The following is an 18396-nucleotide window of genomic DNA, read 5'->3' as shown; positions in this document are numbered from 1 at the left end:
AGCAAGTACAAAACTATTCGAATTTTTGGTCAAACCATTTTGCATGAACCGTTTAACAGTTGATAAAAGACAACTACTAGCGGGATGCATAGAAAAGCAATGCTTTGGAAAAATGTCAGCATCCATGCAAACATGCTAAGCGCCAACAGTAAGCGGTGTTACAGCACCGGCACCGGCTTTTGCCTCCTTCGTCGTTAACGCGAGCGGTCACAAAAAGAAGCGCCAAAGGCAGAAACCAATTGTCCTTAACGACCATTTGGCCTAATTGAGCTCGAATATCGACACGGCCAGACTGCTGGGAGTAACTGTGTGGTGGTCCGACCGACAAAACGACCCATTCCAGCCCAGAAAAACCCATCGATGGTAATCGGAAAACATAAGAAAAACTCACCCATAAAAATCCCAAGTCGGTGCGCCCGAGACCTTCCCTTTGCCGTGCCGTGCCGTGCCGTGTACTATGTGCGCGCCCGCGAAACAATGCCAGGCCCCAAAACACCATCAATAACATACAACGAAACCGGGATCTGCCGGGTTTGCGAAGGAAACTTCTGCAACTATGAAAATTTCCCGAACACGTCCCCAGTGAGCGCATCGGAAAAACAACAACAAAAAAAAGACTGTTGTGGAATGCGGAGAGCAGCGGCCACACAAAAACCCTCCGCCCCGAAACAGAAAAACTAGTGTGTCCGTTAACATGCTAACCGATCGGGACACGGTTCTGACACGGTCACTTCACTCCACAACTGATGCTGCTGCCTGATGATGATGATGATGATGATGGTGCTGACGATAATGACAACGATTTGATGTGCGGATGGATGCAGACCCCCCTCCCGGTAATGCCGCTAGGATGATGCAACAGCACCGAAATTGGCATCAATTTAGCAAAATGGCTAACAACCACACCATTTGATTGACATTTAACTTTTTACGGCACCCGCAACTTGGGGCCTCTGCACTGTTGTGCAGTGATGGTCCGGGAAAATCCAGGAGGGGTCCAGGGGTAGTGTTGCCAAAAAGGGCTTTGGGTTTTATTGGGCCCAAGGCACCGAAACAACCGAAACCAATCATTTTCGATCAGCGTTCCGCTTGCTTTTTTTTTCTTTCCTTTTCTGTCATGAACTTTTGGCGTCGTCACGTGAAAACTTATTATCCCTGTGTGCAAAGGCATGTAATGGTTTTGCATCCGAAAGGTGAAGCATGGTGCCACATTAAAACATTAAAACGTGATGGGATGGCTTTGTGTGTGGGAAAAACGTAGGGATCAGGACGACCGAAAACTTAAGAATGATGCCGGGAAGGCATGCAACTTGATGATGATCCCCCCCCCTCCCCATTTCGTGGAAAACCCGTAATGGAAAACTCTCTCTCTCTCTCTCTCTCTCTCTCTCTCTCTCTCTCTCTCTCTCTCTCTCTCTTTCTCCCTCTTTCTCTTTCTCTCTCTGTCCTCTAAGCGACACTTACCTGGAATGTAGCGAGGTCCATTGGTGTGCCCGAGGGATAAGCTACCGTAGGATACGTGGCCGGATTCGGCTCCGACGGAAACCACTGCTATTTCGTCGAGCTCGTGCCCGGGCGACGTGCTGTTGGCGGAGACGAGCCGGGTTGAGGAGGTGCCGGCGGTGCCGTGAGATTCTTTACGACCTCTTAACGATAGCACCAGCCGTTTGGCTGTTGACATGGTGGCCGCGCTAACTGTAACGAAATGGTGACGAAAGAGAAAACACATGGTGATGAGGTCCCGTTTTGGTTATCCGCTAATCCTGGCGTAAATGGTAAAGTGCCGAGGCGAACGATGCATGTCAGCCAGCTGAGCCATGCTGATGCACCTAACTAACGGTGCCTGTGTGTGTGGGTCGACATCGACCTACCTGGCCAAGACAAATACCTTTCGCCACACGGTACACAACGTTCCAAATGTGCATACAAGGGTCGAAACCGGTGGCAACCCGTGGGCGGTTCCTTTCTTTCTTGGCATCCTTCCATCGGCCCCAACGACAGAAGCGCAACAATTTTCCTCGACAAAGGTGAGATACCTCGGGCAAGATTTAGTAAATTATCGGGCCTCGGACCCAAATCACGGGGGCTGGTGGGGGACTGGGGTTTTTGGACCATATCTGTTGCACCGGTGCGAGCGCCTGCTACTTGTCGGGAATCGTACGGACGCTCATCCAAAAGCCACAGATTTAACCTCCAAATCGTTGCCTGCGGCCGTACAATCTGCCAACCACGCGTACTAAATCCCCGTTTTACCGGCATTGGCTCGAACATGGTTTATCCGTGTAGTTTTGTGTCGGGAGCTGGGGGGAGTTGCGCGATTGCTATAACCGTAGATTGCCGGTTTGCTGTTGGCAACATGCCTCGAAAATCCGTGCCTGTGAGAGCATTTAGCGTATGCCAAGAGTGTATATTGGCATGCTGAAGCTATCGAGCGTATTACCGATTGGCTCCGAGTATGCGCGCGGGGGGTGGGTTTCGACACCTAAAACATGCCACAATGGATTTCCATTATGCTGTGGCATGTTCGAGTGAGGTTTTGCATAGCCCCCCGGAACCAAGCGCCAGGCACACGGGCCCATAAATTTTGCGATTAACTGTTGGCATTATCGTTAGACGTTGGTTGGTGTGCCTTCAACTTCAACCCGAAACAAAGAAAAAGCTGCACACAATGCAAACTGCAGCAATTGTTAAGCAGCAAAATTTGTACCAAGTTTTAAAACCATCTGCTCAGCGGAGTTTTACGCCAAGTTACGCCAACACAAATCATCCCCCGCTCTCCAACCCACCCTCAAAAAGACGCCCGTGGTTCGGGTCGGGAAGTGTACTGGCAGGTTTAAAACTATTTCCCAAGTCACGCTCGCACTCACTCACACACACACACGCATGGGGGTGCTGTTTGGAATATTGCATAATTTTCGTAATTAATGCTCCCGTTCATTCTGCCAAACTGCACAATGCGTGCGTGAAAAGTTTTATCGCATTTTACTTAACAGTCGGAAGCGAAAGAATACATGGAACTTTACATCAAACATGTAAACGCCGTGTGGGATATTATAAAACCCAAAAGCTTTGACGAACTCAGAACTGCTCCAATCGAGGTTTTAGATAAAAGATAAAATATAACGTGATATAACGTATGGCCTTTGTTAACATTTTCTAATAAATTATTCAAGCGAATTGCTACTGCTAGGATGTACGTAGAGATTTTTTTCCAAAACTTCAACACGTTCTTAACAGTGGTTTTTTAATGTTTTATACTTTCTTACATTGAACTTTTGCTTGCCAATGTTACTTGGTACAAAATCTTTAGAATACCTAAAATAAAGAATAATCTAAAAACCTAAAATAAGGAATATAAAAAGAAATAACTTTGCTGAGCAGTCGGATTTTGTAATCAATGACCAAACTCTGCCATCCTTTGGATCTATTTACTTTAACTATCTTTATTAGCTAGATACTATTTTTTAAATGATTATTTACTAGTGCGGAAAGACGAAATACGGGACCTAGGCGTTGTACTAGACACTAAAGTAAATTTTTTGCAACATCTGTTAGACATTTTGAATTGTCAATAGGACACTGAGAGTGTTTTTTAGGGTAACGAGAGATTTTGACGATCGTACATGTATAAAAGCTTTAAATATTCGTAAAGGCCATCGTGGAATATGGTTCTACATCACGCTCATCACATGCCCACATTCCAAACTATGGAAATAACAGATCCAATCGGTCCAAAAAAGATTTTTCCGTTATGCTATTCGACCCTTACCGTGGCAAGACCGTAACAACTTAACTTCCTACCGGGCTCGAAAATTGCTACTGGAACAAGACACTCTAGAAAACAGGCGTAAAAATGCTCAAGCTTTATTTGTTACAGGCGTGCTTTATATTTAAACAAAGTTCAGCATTAACTTTACAAGATCTGCAATACGAATCTGGCAGATTATCTATTTTTTTTTGTTTCGTTAGAACGGCCTGGCCGTATCGACTTATTTTACCACGTAATCGTATAGTCAGTCCTTGCTACGAGGGATTGGACCGGATGGGATTTTGGTCCGGTCCGTTCGTGTGAAGACCGGCCCCCATGCCACCGGGCTGCCCCAGGCAGATTTTAGAAATACGTAATGCGGTTCTAATGACCCTATATTATCAATAACAAGAGAATTCATCAGATTTTCTGAGCATTTCGATTACAATTTGAGCATAACAGCATATTTAAGGAACATCTGCAATTTGTTTTACAGAATTTTAATATGTTGGTAATATGTCACTTCAATGTTAATAATGTTACGTCCGGTATTCATAGCGCCCAATATATGTCCTGTACAAATTATCTGAATTCAAGCAATATTTATGTATTGGTTGACTATGTATTTCATAAATATCAACTATCCTATCGGGCACTGTTACATAGTACTGATAATAGTTTTTTTAAGACATTAGGTTTCGAAAACTATCTCCATTACCGCATGCATTCTGAACTTTACGTAGAAGCAACTTTAGTAAACTTTCAGATCGGCCAAAAATTAATTGATCAACATTGGTCATTGTGACAGACGAGCAGTGAAATTTTGAAGAAAAAGGTGGACAAATATGACACATTTGATGTCGATGATGTCTCATAGCTATGTTTTGTTAGTTATCGAGGTGGCGAGATCTTGTGATGTTGCTGACCCTTGCTCTAATGGAGTTGAAAATAATCTCATTCCTTTTGTAAAATTTTACTTGTTGAACTACACACCCCATTGGGAATAGTTAAAGATCAATTAGTTCTTCATTTTTCACCATTTCCCGGGGGCGTATCGGTTTAATGGTTATTTAGGAAACGATTCCGACTCCGGACTCTGTTCAGTTGGCTTTAAATAATGGGAAAAAATGGGGCCCGTGACAAACACACACACTACCCGGAGCTACATCGTATCGCCTGTCACTGCACTGCGCTCCATCCAATATCAACTCCCAGCGGTACTATTAATGATATTTCGGTTTTTCTCGTCAGCAAGTCCTCTTCAAGCAATTGTTTCGACTGCACACGTCCGCACCAAATAGGAAATAAATCGTTCAATTGAGAGGCCACTTTTTGTTCCGATCAAACCTCTGCTCGAAGGCATAATCAATAAACCGCACGGGATGGCTTTTTGTCGGGGCGAAGTTATGTCACCGTTGTTGCTTTCTTGTTGCGATCCAAAAGAAAATACACGTCGAATAATATCAAGCAGCTTATTAAAGTGTGCTCCATCTGTGGTGCCTTTTTGAAATTTCTCTCTCCCTTTCTCTCTCTCTCTCTCTCTCTTGCACAGGGTGCCAACTGCGCGACTTTTGTTCCACAACAAGTGGAGCGTATTCTCCACCGGAAGCTGTCTTAAAAACGGAAGCGAACTCAATTGGCATCGGTCACCAAAGCGCACACATGCGCAAATGTACATACCGACTTCAAATGCTCGCACATCATCCGCAAGTGAAGAGCAACGAAATAAATGGACGACAAAAAGCAAAAAAAAGGTCTCAAAGAACAAAAAAAAAATGGCAACCAACAGTGCCAAGAGACTCAATTAGAGCCGCTCGGATTTGTTGCTCAGGTGTACCACAAAGGCACACAAATCGTGGAAACTTCGTTGCATGCATCGCGAGTGCCTCCATACACAAACAGCAACAAGCGCGAACTGGGAGGTGTAACATGGCGAACATTGAACAAGGCAACAAACAAAAAACGAACTAAGCGCAGGATTAAAGCAACGGCTCATAGAGAGCGCCGTCCTGGATGGATGCGGCGTTGGACAGGCGGAAGAGAAAGAAGTTCATAACCACGAAATAAATCCAATTTACGAGCTGATGACTTTTTATTTCGCCCGCACAGGCCCCGAACCAACGGGCGGGTGGCACAATTTGTTGAAACCGAACTGTAGTGCCACTCGCCGCGGTACTATCGACATAAAAATGGAAACTGCCAACGCTTTTCTTCGCGAGATCGTTTGACGTACAGCTGGACCACCCTCCCCGCGATACGGAAAGGGTGGCAAGGGTACCCGCGCCCGCAGTGAGATGGCGGGGTAAGATTTAAAATTGTTTGCACTTTCGTGAGAAAGTTTTTATTCATTTCCATTTTTTTTTCTGTCCTCTCACGCCGTCCTCACTAGACGGTAAGCCCGGGCCGTGCAGTCGAGTGTGCCGAAAAAAGGCAGTCAACCCATCTATCGATGCAAAACTGCGCAAAAACCATCCGTCAAAAACTATTAAACGGAGTGAATGGATCAACCGTTGCAGGGAGATGGCTTTATTATTTTATTTTATGTTTTGTTCCTTGCCGCTGGAATCGCAAGATTGATTGTGATTAATTTTGTGCTGTTTCCCGAGGGAAATCTGAAATCTCGTTTTTCCCGCTATAATTGTGTAATGGGGAGTTTTCTTCAAAATTAGTAACACATTTTGCTTGCAGTTTGCCACAAATTATGGGTGATTACGATTAAAATATTAATTCTTAATTTGCTCCATGACCAACTTGTCAATGTTCAACTCAACGTCACCATCGGGAAATCTCCGCCAATTTTGTAAAACTAATATTAGTTGGTCTCAATGCTTCACCGCTATATGTATGGATTATTTCCCCACCAAATGTTTCCCAAATTAAATTTATTATTATGAACTTGTCAATGTAACTTGTTGCTATACAATAGCACACCAAAGTTCAAGGCTCACCTTTATAATTCAAATTACTGGCCAACATTGTTCGGTTCTTCTACGTTTGGCAATATCTAACTTACTTTTACATTATTTACTCATAGCAGAATACTCTTAGATATTAAGCATAACAAGTGAAGCTTAAAGAAGGTAACAGAGCAAAAACGAAGAATAATATTTGACCTCATTCGAACAACGGAAATTCGTGGAAAAAATATAAATGTTCAAAATTTTCGAAGACATTAAACCGTGTCAAATGACAAAATAATAAAAAGAGATTTTCCTCCTCATATACAGAAGAACAATGGAGAAGTCGCCACAATGGTAAGGTCCTTGAATGCGCTCCCCTTAATTTCGTCCAGCTCTTAACATCGTACAGCTGATTATGTCATTGAAATGACACCGGACAATCAAGGATATCCACTAGCACAGCGAGATGCGTGATATACCCAATTCGAGAAGGATTGGTCCTTATCCGAATTATTTTACCAATACTGATGAATATTTTCAACAATACTCAAAAATTGATGAGTAAAAAATAGTAAAAAAACGAACAGATGAAATTGCGGTTAATTATTGGACTCAATGATTTTATATACCTACAGCAAAAAGGTACAACAACCCTCCTAACATAACAAATGAGAAAACGTTTATAAGCGATCATTGTACAGCGCAGCAAGCGGAAAGCGGCAAATAAACATAGCGTGCGCGTTTCGTTAAAGCACCATAAAAAATCCAATTAAAAACTTCGAACCTAATATTTATTACATACCCACACACACACACACACTCGCACGCACGCGGGTTCACACTACGGGAATCCCAATGCCCAAAAATCCCGGGATGAACGCGCTTGCAAACGGCAAGGACCCTGCCCAACGGCCACCAATCTAGCAGGCTGGCGGCTCGCGAACCGTGTAGAGCCGTAATTCTCATTATGGTTTATTTTGTTGTTTGAAATATAGCCGGTCATAAAGGCAAAATTAATTTTGGGCACACCTCTCACCACCGGCGCCCCCATCTGGTTGGCCCCCTCCCTCCCCCTGGGGTCGGTCCTTCCGGTGCTTATTCGAAAGTAACAGTCTGCCTTGATTTGCCTTGAATCTTCATTCCGGCGGTCACCGGAATGGGCCCATTCCTGCAATAAATCGACCATCCGCTGCAACAACCGTCCGGCATCGAGTGCTGACCACAGGCGGGTATGCCGTTGCGCTTTATCGTGCGCCAGTTAGTTAGAGCCGCCCAACAAGTACCATCCGAAATTACATTCGCCATCGTCCGACGCTTTCCCAAACGGGGCCGGGGGTGTAATGTTTTACGCAATGCCCGCGAGGAAAAGGATATCTCGCTTTTTTTTTTGTTAAACGAATTATCCTTGCGAAGCGAATTGCTTTCGAGCTTCAAGTTAAGTTCGACAGTATAAACAGTACCTTTTTGGACGGAAATAGCCAAGGACATCTCCTCCTATGGAGGATTTATGAGAATATGAATCGGGAGGCTCTGTAAACGTGGAATACCTTGGACAAGTATGGAGATACTAGCTATTTTTAGATCTCATAATGTTGCCATATAAATATCGTCCAATTACACAGGGTCCAGACTTATGGTTCTTCACAACACAAACCATTACCTTGTGGCTTATCGATTATGACCTTATGTTTTTATTTTCAAGTAAATAGTACGTTGTATACAATAAAATTCATTAAAATGTTGCAAATTGTTGCTTTGCTTTCCATTTAACGGCGCATACGGAGCAAAAGCAATTAATCCCCAATTTATTTGTTAACAGCAATGTTCACTTCTTCATTTCATATGGGAAAACATTTACAAAAATATTACATCCACTGGGGTCCACTTGCATACTACTCGACGCACAATTTCATTCCCAAGCAAAACTCACATTCAGAATCAAATGGGAGATAAATTCTTATCAATCGCTCCCCATGGCTGTCATACATTTTGGCATTTGCTTCGTAACTATCAAATGACCAACCAACCAACATTTGCCACGCAAGGGCCAAGGGGGCTGGGATGAAAAAGTTCAATCACGTTTCCGTCAATCAAATCATCCGATTAAAAAACCGACCCAGTTCCGGGAAACTCTCGATCACTGGCTCGATCTGACTTCCTTCGGCATCGGCACTTGTTTACGAAACATGCGGCCAGGAAGGAAGGAAGGAAGGAGGAAAAGTGTGGGGGTGGTGGAAACCAACCCAACCGAACACATCCTTCACATCCATCGGATTGTTTATTCAGGCAAATTGAATTTTCAACAGCGATTTCATTGTTCGGTTCCTTCCTTTTTTCTTTATTTTGTGCGCCAACTCACACACTGCCGTGGTTTCGTCTCTCGACGCAACACCTTGTGCTGCTGCTGCTTCTGCTGGTGCTGGTGGTCCGTTCTTATGTCATCCTAAACAAACATCAACATTGGGATGAGCTAGATTTAGTGTGAGCTTTTATTCGTCCATTTTTACAATGAGCCGCACATGTTTCGGTGGCATGTTTCCGGCCCCTGTGTTGTGGCTGTGTGGATGCTTAACTCACTAATTCGCCACGATGGATGTAAAAGTTGTCTAGTGTTTTTCTAATAATTTCTCTAAATAGAATAAATATTTTCAGATTGGGTGTTTCATTATGAAGCTAGGCAGATTGCCAGCAGATCACATATGCACCTCAGGATATCAAAATATTTAAGCGAATTACGGTGATAATATTCATTTTGTACTCTTTTAATGTCATTTTATTAATTTAGAATATCAAACGAAATTGTTTGTATCGAAAACAGACTTTAAATGAAAATGTTTCCTGCTGTTCGAATATCTTGTCTCGGGGTCTTCTGTCATCAATCTTCCCGCCCGTTTCCCACAATCTGCACTGAAACATTGCCACACAACACCACACACTACCGATGCTACAACAGCTGGGGAAACATGACCAGCTCGGCCGGAACACAACACGATTGATTTACTTTGATGCAAGCTATATTTCAATCGAAAGCGTGTGTCCACTAGCTCAAACAGTGCGTCGTCCAGGACCAGCGCTGTACCGAACCGGATGCTTCCCAATCGGCCATTACGATGAGGCAGCGAACCGGACTGCCTGCTGGTAGACGTAGAAGCAGCTGCGCACGATGACTCGTGCACATGCACTCGTTCTAATGAGGATTGATTGCCGGAAATGGTATTGGTAAACCACAAAAAGTTGACATCACACTGCCAACCGATGCATCGGTTACATCGCATCGATGTGCAGTAACATCTCAACCGAGGCACACCATTGTGACGACAATAGCTCAAGCCTCAAGTGTCCCTGCCACATCGGAACAGACACCGCACAGAAAAGGGCATCAATTCAACCTTCAGTTAATTAAATTCTAACACTCTCGAAAAGCTGCAAAATGGAGTTTCATGTGTGTATGTGGCCAAATACCAAAATCGTGTGGCACCAAATCTGCAGACGAACGGCTTGTAAACGATAATTTAAAAATACGCATTCCATCAATCATCGAACTACACACAGACGCAAAAAAACAGACCGCACGCGCTATCGAAAAAGAGAATTTTGTCGAAATCAATTCGGACCGTATCGCGGTTTGCAAATTATGCAAATGTTCGCCGCCACCCATCCCACATTCGATCGGCTGTTGCGCTTGGCACCATTCGCCCGGGTTCCAATTTCCATTCGCGCAAGTAATGAAATGATGGATTGATTTTACCACCATCAAACATTCCGACGACAACCGCCACATATCAGGGCCAAAGCATGATGGTAAGCTTCCCGTCCCATTCGCTACATCGAACGGCGCACGGTGTTGGCCATGTTTAGTCCTGCAAAGCACTATTCTCCTCTCCTCGCGAACAGCTCCTTTCCTCCCAGAAACGCTTCATCAACGTCCGTCACTACCACACGTAAAATCCCTGTGTGCTGGGCGAGAAAATTTTGCAGAAAAATGACGATTCCTTTCACCGATTCTCCAGCACAACACACCAGCGGACAATATCCAGAACCGCATATTGAGCGGCAGAACGGCAGACGCCAGAAAGCACGATAAGCTGCTGAAGGTTTCCATCCGCTTGTCCACAACCCCCTCGGTGGGAGAAAGGGTGGAAGGATCATTGCCAATCCGCAAACAACCCCTCCTCCCTTCCCTTCCAACACCCGTCTCGTCCCAGCACCGTACGGGTCCCGAGTGTGTATATGCGGGAAAGCAATACCAATGCATGCAGCAGCAGCAGTAGCAGCATTATCAATCATAACGACCGAAGGAAGCAGCATAAAAGGGTTATTAAACTTTTATTCCTTTCAAACCATTCATTAACCGGCGCCGGCAGTAAGCCTTCCGCAAAGGGTCAACGGATTGAGCCCGGGCCCGGATGATATGGTACGCCAGGCCAGGCAGTGCTGATGCGATGACGATGTTGTCGCATTCGATAATGATACTTAGTGCCCGAACCTGATGCACGGGTCGTACGATCGTGCTGTCCTGAAGGGCCTGCGGGGTGGGGTTTGTTGAACGAAGAAACTTACGGATACGCCATCACCGTGATGCGCGATGGCCATGCAGTAATGCCAAAAATAAAGTGTTACAAAGGTTTGGCAGCAGCAGCAACAGCACCCGAGTGACGATGTGCGATGAGACACACCGGACACAACAGAACGGGGAGCAGAGGGAGGAGGGGATAGGGGGGTTAGGGAGGGTACACGCTGATGCCGATTTTGCCGATGACGTAAAAGTGATCCGAGATCCAGCACGGTACGGAGCACGATGATGGATGGACAGAGATTCGGGCGAGGATTATGGAGCGTTATCAATGTGACAGTATTTACGCTTCGCTTGCGCTTGCATCCGATCATTAAAGGGCTTCGATACGGTGGCGCTAACACGAACCCTGGGTGACGTTTTACGAGCGTTAAATATTATCGCGTTTGGCAAACATTCGCTCCAAATTTACGAACGTTCGAACGGGTATGCGAATGGGGGATTTTTCTGTATGTGTGTGTAATGAAAGTTGTGATATCCGTTTTATAAATCACAACTCCCCATAAGCCAAACGTGATCGAATATAAATTGCATTGATTGTATTAATGGCACCATACCATTAATCGCGATTGATCATTTGACGGAGCTTAAAATATTCTAATGCACGCTACATGTATTGCAGTATCATAAAGCATACAAGCAGCACGAAGCTACATTAAGCACCACTGCAGTCCATTAATTGAGGGCCCTCTATTTTAATGCTCAATATGCTGATACGCTCAACATCACGGCTCAACTTGATGGCTCTTTTCACCATGGCCAACGACCAGAAAACCGATGCTAATCAACCATTCACGGGTATTCACACTATATTCTGCGAAACTAACCCAACCCGGAAGGAACGTCTGACATATGCTCCAGCCAGCCATTACTCCAGGCGCACACCCACCGTCATGTCGTCATGCTCGGGAGCTCGGGTGCTCGGGACGGAGCAAATAAAGAAACGCACACACTTCGGCTACGGATCATCCAAATTGCTGTACTGGGCAGAATGATACGTTATGGGGTAGCGAGACCCACCACCAAAAAAAGACCCTCCTCACACAGGCGGAAAAAACCACCAGGCAAAGCAAAAACAAAGCCTTAACCTATGGCCATAAAATCGCACCACCCGTCAGTTCAACCGTCCATCCGTTCATCTTAATTACAAAACCCAGCGCCACAGCAGTCCGCCAGCTAACGTTCCGGCTCGAGAGCGCTACTTCTTTCCGCCAATCGGCTCGAGGGCAGTTGGCAATTGTTGGGTAACGGTGATGACACGGGACAGAACACCAAAAGAAAAAATCAAACCCTGACTAAAAGAACCAGAACTCGATGAAGTTACCGCGCGCTAACATTGGTCCGAATCACCTCGATGAGCTTGCTGGGAGGTTTTTTTTGACGATTTTCCTCTTTCTGGGGGGGAGCAAACAAAAAAAAAAGGGTAAAGTAGGAAATAAAATCCTCACCCGTACCGTGAAGGGAACAAAAACAAGAACGATTCATACCTTTGCCGACCGATATTGGCCCGACGCAATCGTATCCCCCGTCTATGAGGACAGTATGGTTGAAATCAACATATGCTTCGGTCCGGTACAGTATGACGGCCCAACATGACCCCAAAACCAATTCGCACCGTCAGCAAACCAACCATTCTGACGTTCGGCACCAGGCGAAGGTTCCGAATCGAAGAAAAACTAATCTAACTGTTGGTGGGAGTAGCAAGAACAGAAAAAAGCCGACAAGAAAAGGTGCTTAATTACACTGCACACCTTTCGCTATCGTTCGTGTGTGTTCCCTCCTAAAAAAAGGGCCGACCCAATATGCCGGATAGCGAAACCTGGCGGCGCTGATGTTATTCGCAGGAACGAGTCCATAAAAGTTAGGTTCAAACGCTGACGTTGGCAGCATTTAAACGATGTCCCGAGCGCCTGGCCCAACCGTACGAGAAATAGCCCAGACATCCACCTGTCCATAACTCGAACCGGTATGGTTTTACTCACCTCTCAAAACGTTGATTGCGTCCGCTAGTTACTGTTCCACGGGCAGTATTAGCACGAAAGCAGAGGCAAAGCATTTTCCACGAACGATCGGTCGTGCTCGGGACGATGCAATCGCGTGCAGTGCGGGCGGTGGTCGTCTCCTACCAACGACACCGCCGTGATCCATCCAACTACTGCACTCTGGATGACCGGGCGTGAGGGGGGGGCCACACTACACCATAACCGGTGGGTGGTTCATCGATGAACACCGAAAACTCCCGGGCGGGTGGAGCAACAACAAAAAAACCACACACACAGGACGACGTGTTTCGGATAAAGAGTTTTCCGAACGAATTATCTCACCCCCGGGGGGAACACGAACAGAACCACACACACACACACACACACGGTGAGATGCTTCACTTTCACACTTCACTCTGCTGCTTGCCTTCACGCAAGGCTTCAATTATTTCCGAGTAAACTTGTTCCGCAACTCCGGATCAAGCATTCAATTCTCTTAGATGTCGGACTTGCTTGCGGCGTATTACGGTGCTGCACAACGATACGAAGACCTACCAACACACACACACGCTCGATCTGGCACTGATGTACACACCCGGGGTGTAGGTGTGATCGACGGGGGGGATGAGAGGGTGGGAGCTTTTTGGCCAACGACGAGCCGACTTTAGAATGGTCGTGGGGCGATAGTGGCAGAGCTTTGGGAACTTTCGCCTCTTATTATCACGACGGTACGCACTGCACAGACATAACACGGCATAGCACAGCACTAGCACAGCACGGTGAAACACTTACGCGAAAGGAGGATCATTTGGTCGGCTTAGGCGGAAAAGGATTTAGTACGTTTCGTTTTGGCTTGTAAAAGCTTTTATCTTACACACACACACACACGTACACTCACATACACATCATTTCACTCAACACAACAAACTAACCGAAAGGGGAGTTAACAAAAAACCATCCCTTATTTTTCGGTAACAGCCCCATATCTGGGAGGGGGCGGGGGGGTTGGGGGTGAATGCTTCACTGCACACAATTACACAACGCGTACCCCCATCGTTTCTCGGCCATATTTACGCTACTTCATTGCTTTTCTTTCGAAAAAAAAAACCAAAACCCCTTTGGCGGTGTGGGTGGCCCAGCAGCAGAAGCTGACTGCGATGATTCGGACCAAAACTTTTGCGCACCAGAGAGTAAATTATATAACTATACTTTTTTTATGTACATACACACACACACACTCACTCACGCACACACGTAGATGAACGTTTCAAAAACACGCGGAATAGTTGGCCTCAGCGGAGATGTCTTTTGCCTTGCACTGTGGGATCGAGTTCTGTAATTAAAATGTTAAAACCGATTGGGGCAGTGAGTAAATGAGTGATTGCAACAATATTACATAAGAACATTACTTATCGACTAATTCAACTGTTATTTTATATTAAATAGGTACGAAGTCGAATGTGGGAAGTAATATTCTTCAATATTTACAAAACCGATTCTTCACACATACTTCGCCCGAAGGCAAAAGCAAAGTCCCGTCTGCAAACTTAAAATGACGTTGACGGTGCGCTGCATTGTGCAAACGTGGCTGGCACGGGAACGCAAACTTTGTGGCTTCCGGCTACTGCGCGACTTGCACCGAACTGTCTTAACTCAGGATCCACAACTTCGTCCTATTTATAGCCGTGTTCTATATTTATCTTGAACCGCCTTCGGGTTTCCCCCGCTTATTCACACACTTATTTCGATTTGCTCCATTTCAGTTGCATCTCCATCAAATGCTCTCGGTCTGCAGTAAGTCAAGTTTAGCGGAAGTGGGGGGGGGGGGGGGGGGGGTATGCTTTGTGTTGCTGTTGTTGCGTCCTTGGCGCCGGTTGCCCTGGAAATGACATTGGAGCACGGATTAAGGGATTTATAACGATGCTCTTTTCACTGTGGTTACGCCAGCGTGCAGCCAACTGCACACGGTTTTGCGATAAAGCGAAGGATTTTGTGCCTCCAATTTGGCAAAGCTTCTTAATCCGTGCCATCGGTTTTATATTTATCTGTTTTGTGTCTTTTCTAGTAGAATGTGAACCGAGAGAACGATAACGCAACCGATTCGAAAGACAGAATGCCACTGACAAACTTTTCCGCTTCTGGTACAATAATTCAATAGAGTTCTTCCAAAATTTTCACTAATTTTCTATCCACAGCTCACTCACACCACACAGAGGATACACCGGTTTATACTAACACCGTTTAACAGCACTAGACTTAGCAGCAGACTTTCCGTTTTTGCTGGTGAATGTTCATTAATTGCACAGGAATTTCTTTGCTAAACAGATTTAAACACCCACCGTTTGTACGGCAACGCACTCGCACTGCATCCCTTGATGTTGCTTCTCCGCAGTAACAAATTAAACTACTGCCCCGTGGTACCGATTTGACGACCGAACTGGAACGCGCAACGCCACACGCCGTGTCTCCTCCTGCACGGACCTAACACGGACTGCAAATGTCAACCGAGCGTTCCGGCGACACACTAGCCGACATTGCACACCAATACACCGGACACCAGCAGCAGCAGCAGCAGCAGCAAGTAGCGTCGATTGGCGCGTGGAAAACTCGCGAATTTTCCCAGCATCCAGCATTATTACGCTCACCGCTGCTAGCGGTCGTAGACGATCGGCTCTCTTCGCATGCGAGCCAGAGAGAGAGAGGTTCTTCAGCGAGAGCGTGAGCGACACGTTCACTCTCCCGAACTGCCTGTCTCGCGTACAAGCGTAAGGACTCTGAGCGTAAAGCGAGCAATGCGTTCGCACACCTGCACACTGGTGGACGCGGAGTAAAAAAGAAAGGACCCGTTTGGTTGACAGTATTGGTGAGCGAAACCGTTTGTGCGAAGTCGTACCAGCAGCAGGTTAGAAGTCAACTTGAATGAAGCGGCTATGATGAAGGATGCTTTTACGAGGTACCTACAATATTGTAGCACAGCTTCAAGCAGCAATGTGTAGGGACAATAATTGTACTGCCATGAAGCTCATTGATTGTGGCTTTAGCCATTCACTTTGCCGGGAACCTAAAGTACCAAGTAGCTAAACAACAGCAGGCTTTCTGCAGAACCTTTCGTAAGACAATCGGACGGTATCTGCTCGAAGCACATTGCGGTGACCTTGAAAGTTTTCCGCTATCCTCACACAAAATCAGACACTTTCCCGCAAGCTACCCGCACCTGCAGGCATTACCGAATCTTGCTTGCCGCGCACAGAAGTTTTCCCGTCCACTGCTTGTTGTTCACCGGCGCTGTCAGCGCTTAATTTTTCGCTAAGAAGCTACCCGCAAAAGCTGTATGCACCGGCGGCATCAGGGCAGTTCGCCCTCTTTCTTCGCTTCGCAGACGCAAACAAAACACACGAAATACTGGAATCGTCAACTGCGGGTACATTATGGTATGATCCATCAGGAACTAACCAGACACCAGCACCAGCAGGGGTTTGTGATGCGGTTTTAATTTTCCACTCCAACTACGTTCACCATTTCGGCGGGGCCATTCACTTGCCATACAGTCAAGTTTTCAAACCGCGAGATGGTTTTTGTTTGTTTTTTCTTCTACTCGGAAAATCCGAAAGCACAACGAGAAAGCTGGCGGAGGAGGGGAGCAGGAGGGTTACGAAGAAACTGCGGCAGAAACGTACCTCAAAAATGATAATACCGGTTGATGTGCGGGATCCGGAATAATAAAATAACCAAAAATTAAATATAGCAACACCGAGGAAAAACCACCACAATATGACGGAACTGGTGCAAGAGAATGCTCTGGAAAATGATTGCAAAAAGAATGTAAAAGCCAGGGAATTGGATTATGAGAGTGGTTGATCCGGGACACACTATCCCCGGCAGAAGTAAGAAAGGAAAATTGTGCAAAAATTATTTCATTTTCATCCAATCCGGTGTTTAAGCAAACGGCTTGCCCAAAAGACTAGCCACATTTTCCTTTGCAAAAATGCATCGTTTGTTTGATTTTTCCTTTACTGCCAGCATACGACCAGCTGGAAACGGTTAACAACACGACTTTTGATGCTATTTTCCTTGTCAAATTTCCACATAACGTCGATGCATAACGTCCCATAAACGAAAAAAAGGAAAACCGAGTTCTCTCTTTCAAGTCGAGAACCTTTTGTCAGCGAAACAGATTATCTTTCCCCCTTCATTGGTGTTTGCTCAGCCAATCTTTCAAGAAAACTTATCAACTAGGTCAAGTGAATAATTTAATTGAACTTTTTTCTGACCAACGACACAAGCTACGAGGCGAGCCCAAATTCTAACCAAAACGGACAAATAAATTAGTAATGACGCTAATGTAATCTTCGTTTGTTTTTTTTTTTTTTTCATATAATACTCATCTGCTGCTTACGATATGGAATCATGAATTAGTTAATAAAAGGTCTTTGAAGAACACTAAGCTACGCCCCGTTGTGCTTCATACAAGAAATCCAAGAAAAAAGGGAAAATAGCAAAATATGTGCAGAATCTCAAAGAAAGCCAGTTACAAGAATATAGAAAATATATAAAATCAAGCTTTAAGTGAGGCCAATTGGAATTGAAAAACTTAACTAACAAATAGTTATATGATTATCCGAATCTTCGAACTACCTAACGCAAGCTTTGCAAGCTTCAAGCTGTTTCGCATTTTCCTCAATTATTTTCATTTTTATTGCTCGTTAAACTTTACATCTGACTGTTTAAGTTTTTTGTGATAAAAATGATGAAAAATATCAAGCAAAAAGAAAATCCTTTCTCGGCCGATCTCTTCGTGTGCGTGTGTGTGAACCCGAAACGAAAAGAAAACTCTCAAACACAAGCAGCGAAAGAAAACAATCCTGGTTCGCTGCTTATCGATGATAGTGGAAATTTTCCCGAATTGAAATCACCTGATTTGCGTTGGTTCGGAAACATTTATCGTTGGGATTGGTGGGGTAAAACCGGCGGAGGCATTCGTCCCCAAGCGCTAAAGTGCTGACTTCAAGCGGAGCTTAACTCGGTGGAGATTTGCTGCCCGTCGCTGCCAGCCTTTACATCTCCTTTCGGTTTTGCGCTGCTCGTGCGACCATCCTGCAGCATCCCTCGTGGGGTGTATGTGCTTTTCTTTTGGTTTCTTCTGTGTGTGTCTGTGTTGTGTTTTTTTTTTTGCAACTCCGCAATAGCCATTAC

At 45.2% G+C, this 18396-nt stretch overlaps 1 protein-coding gene across 1 annotated transcript in view; it reads right to left on the bottom strand.

Moving 5' to 3' along the window:
- Positions 1 to 13343, bottom strand: part of LOC128302342 (cyclic nucleotide-gated cation channel alpha-3) — a 72136-nt gene extending 58793 nt beyond the window's left edge. Inside the window, exons 1-2 of the mRNA XM_053039147.1 lie at positions 13204 to 13343; positions 1465 to 1695 (exon numbers count right to left, since the gene is read on the bottom strand). Of these exons, the coding sequence (XP_052895107.1) occupies positions 1465 to 1681 (217 nt within the window). The 5' untranslated portion in view covers positions 1682 to 1695; positions 13204 to 13343. The remainder of the gene's footprint in view (positions 1 to 1464; positions 1696 to 13203) is intronic.
- Positions 13344 to 18396: the final 5053 nt, after the last annotated feature.

The sequence above is a fragment of the Anopheles moucheti genome, chromosome 3 (assembly GCF_943734755.1).
Source record: "Anopheles moucheti chromosome 3, idAnoMoucSN_F20_07, whole genome shotgun sequence".
NCBI classification, from domain to species: Eukaryota; Metazoa; Arthropoda; class Insecta; order Diptera; family Culicidae; genus Anopheles; species Anopheles moucheti.
This window is presented reverse-complemented; position numbering and strand designations above follow the sequence as displayed.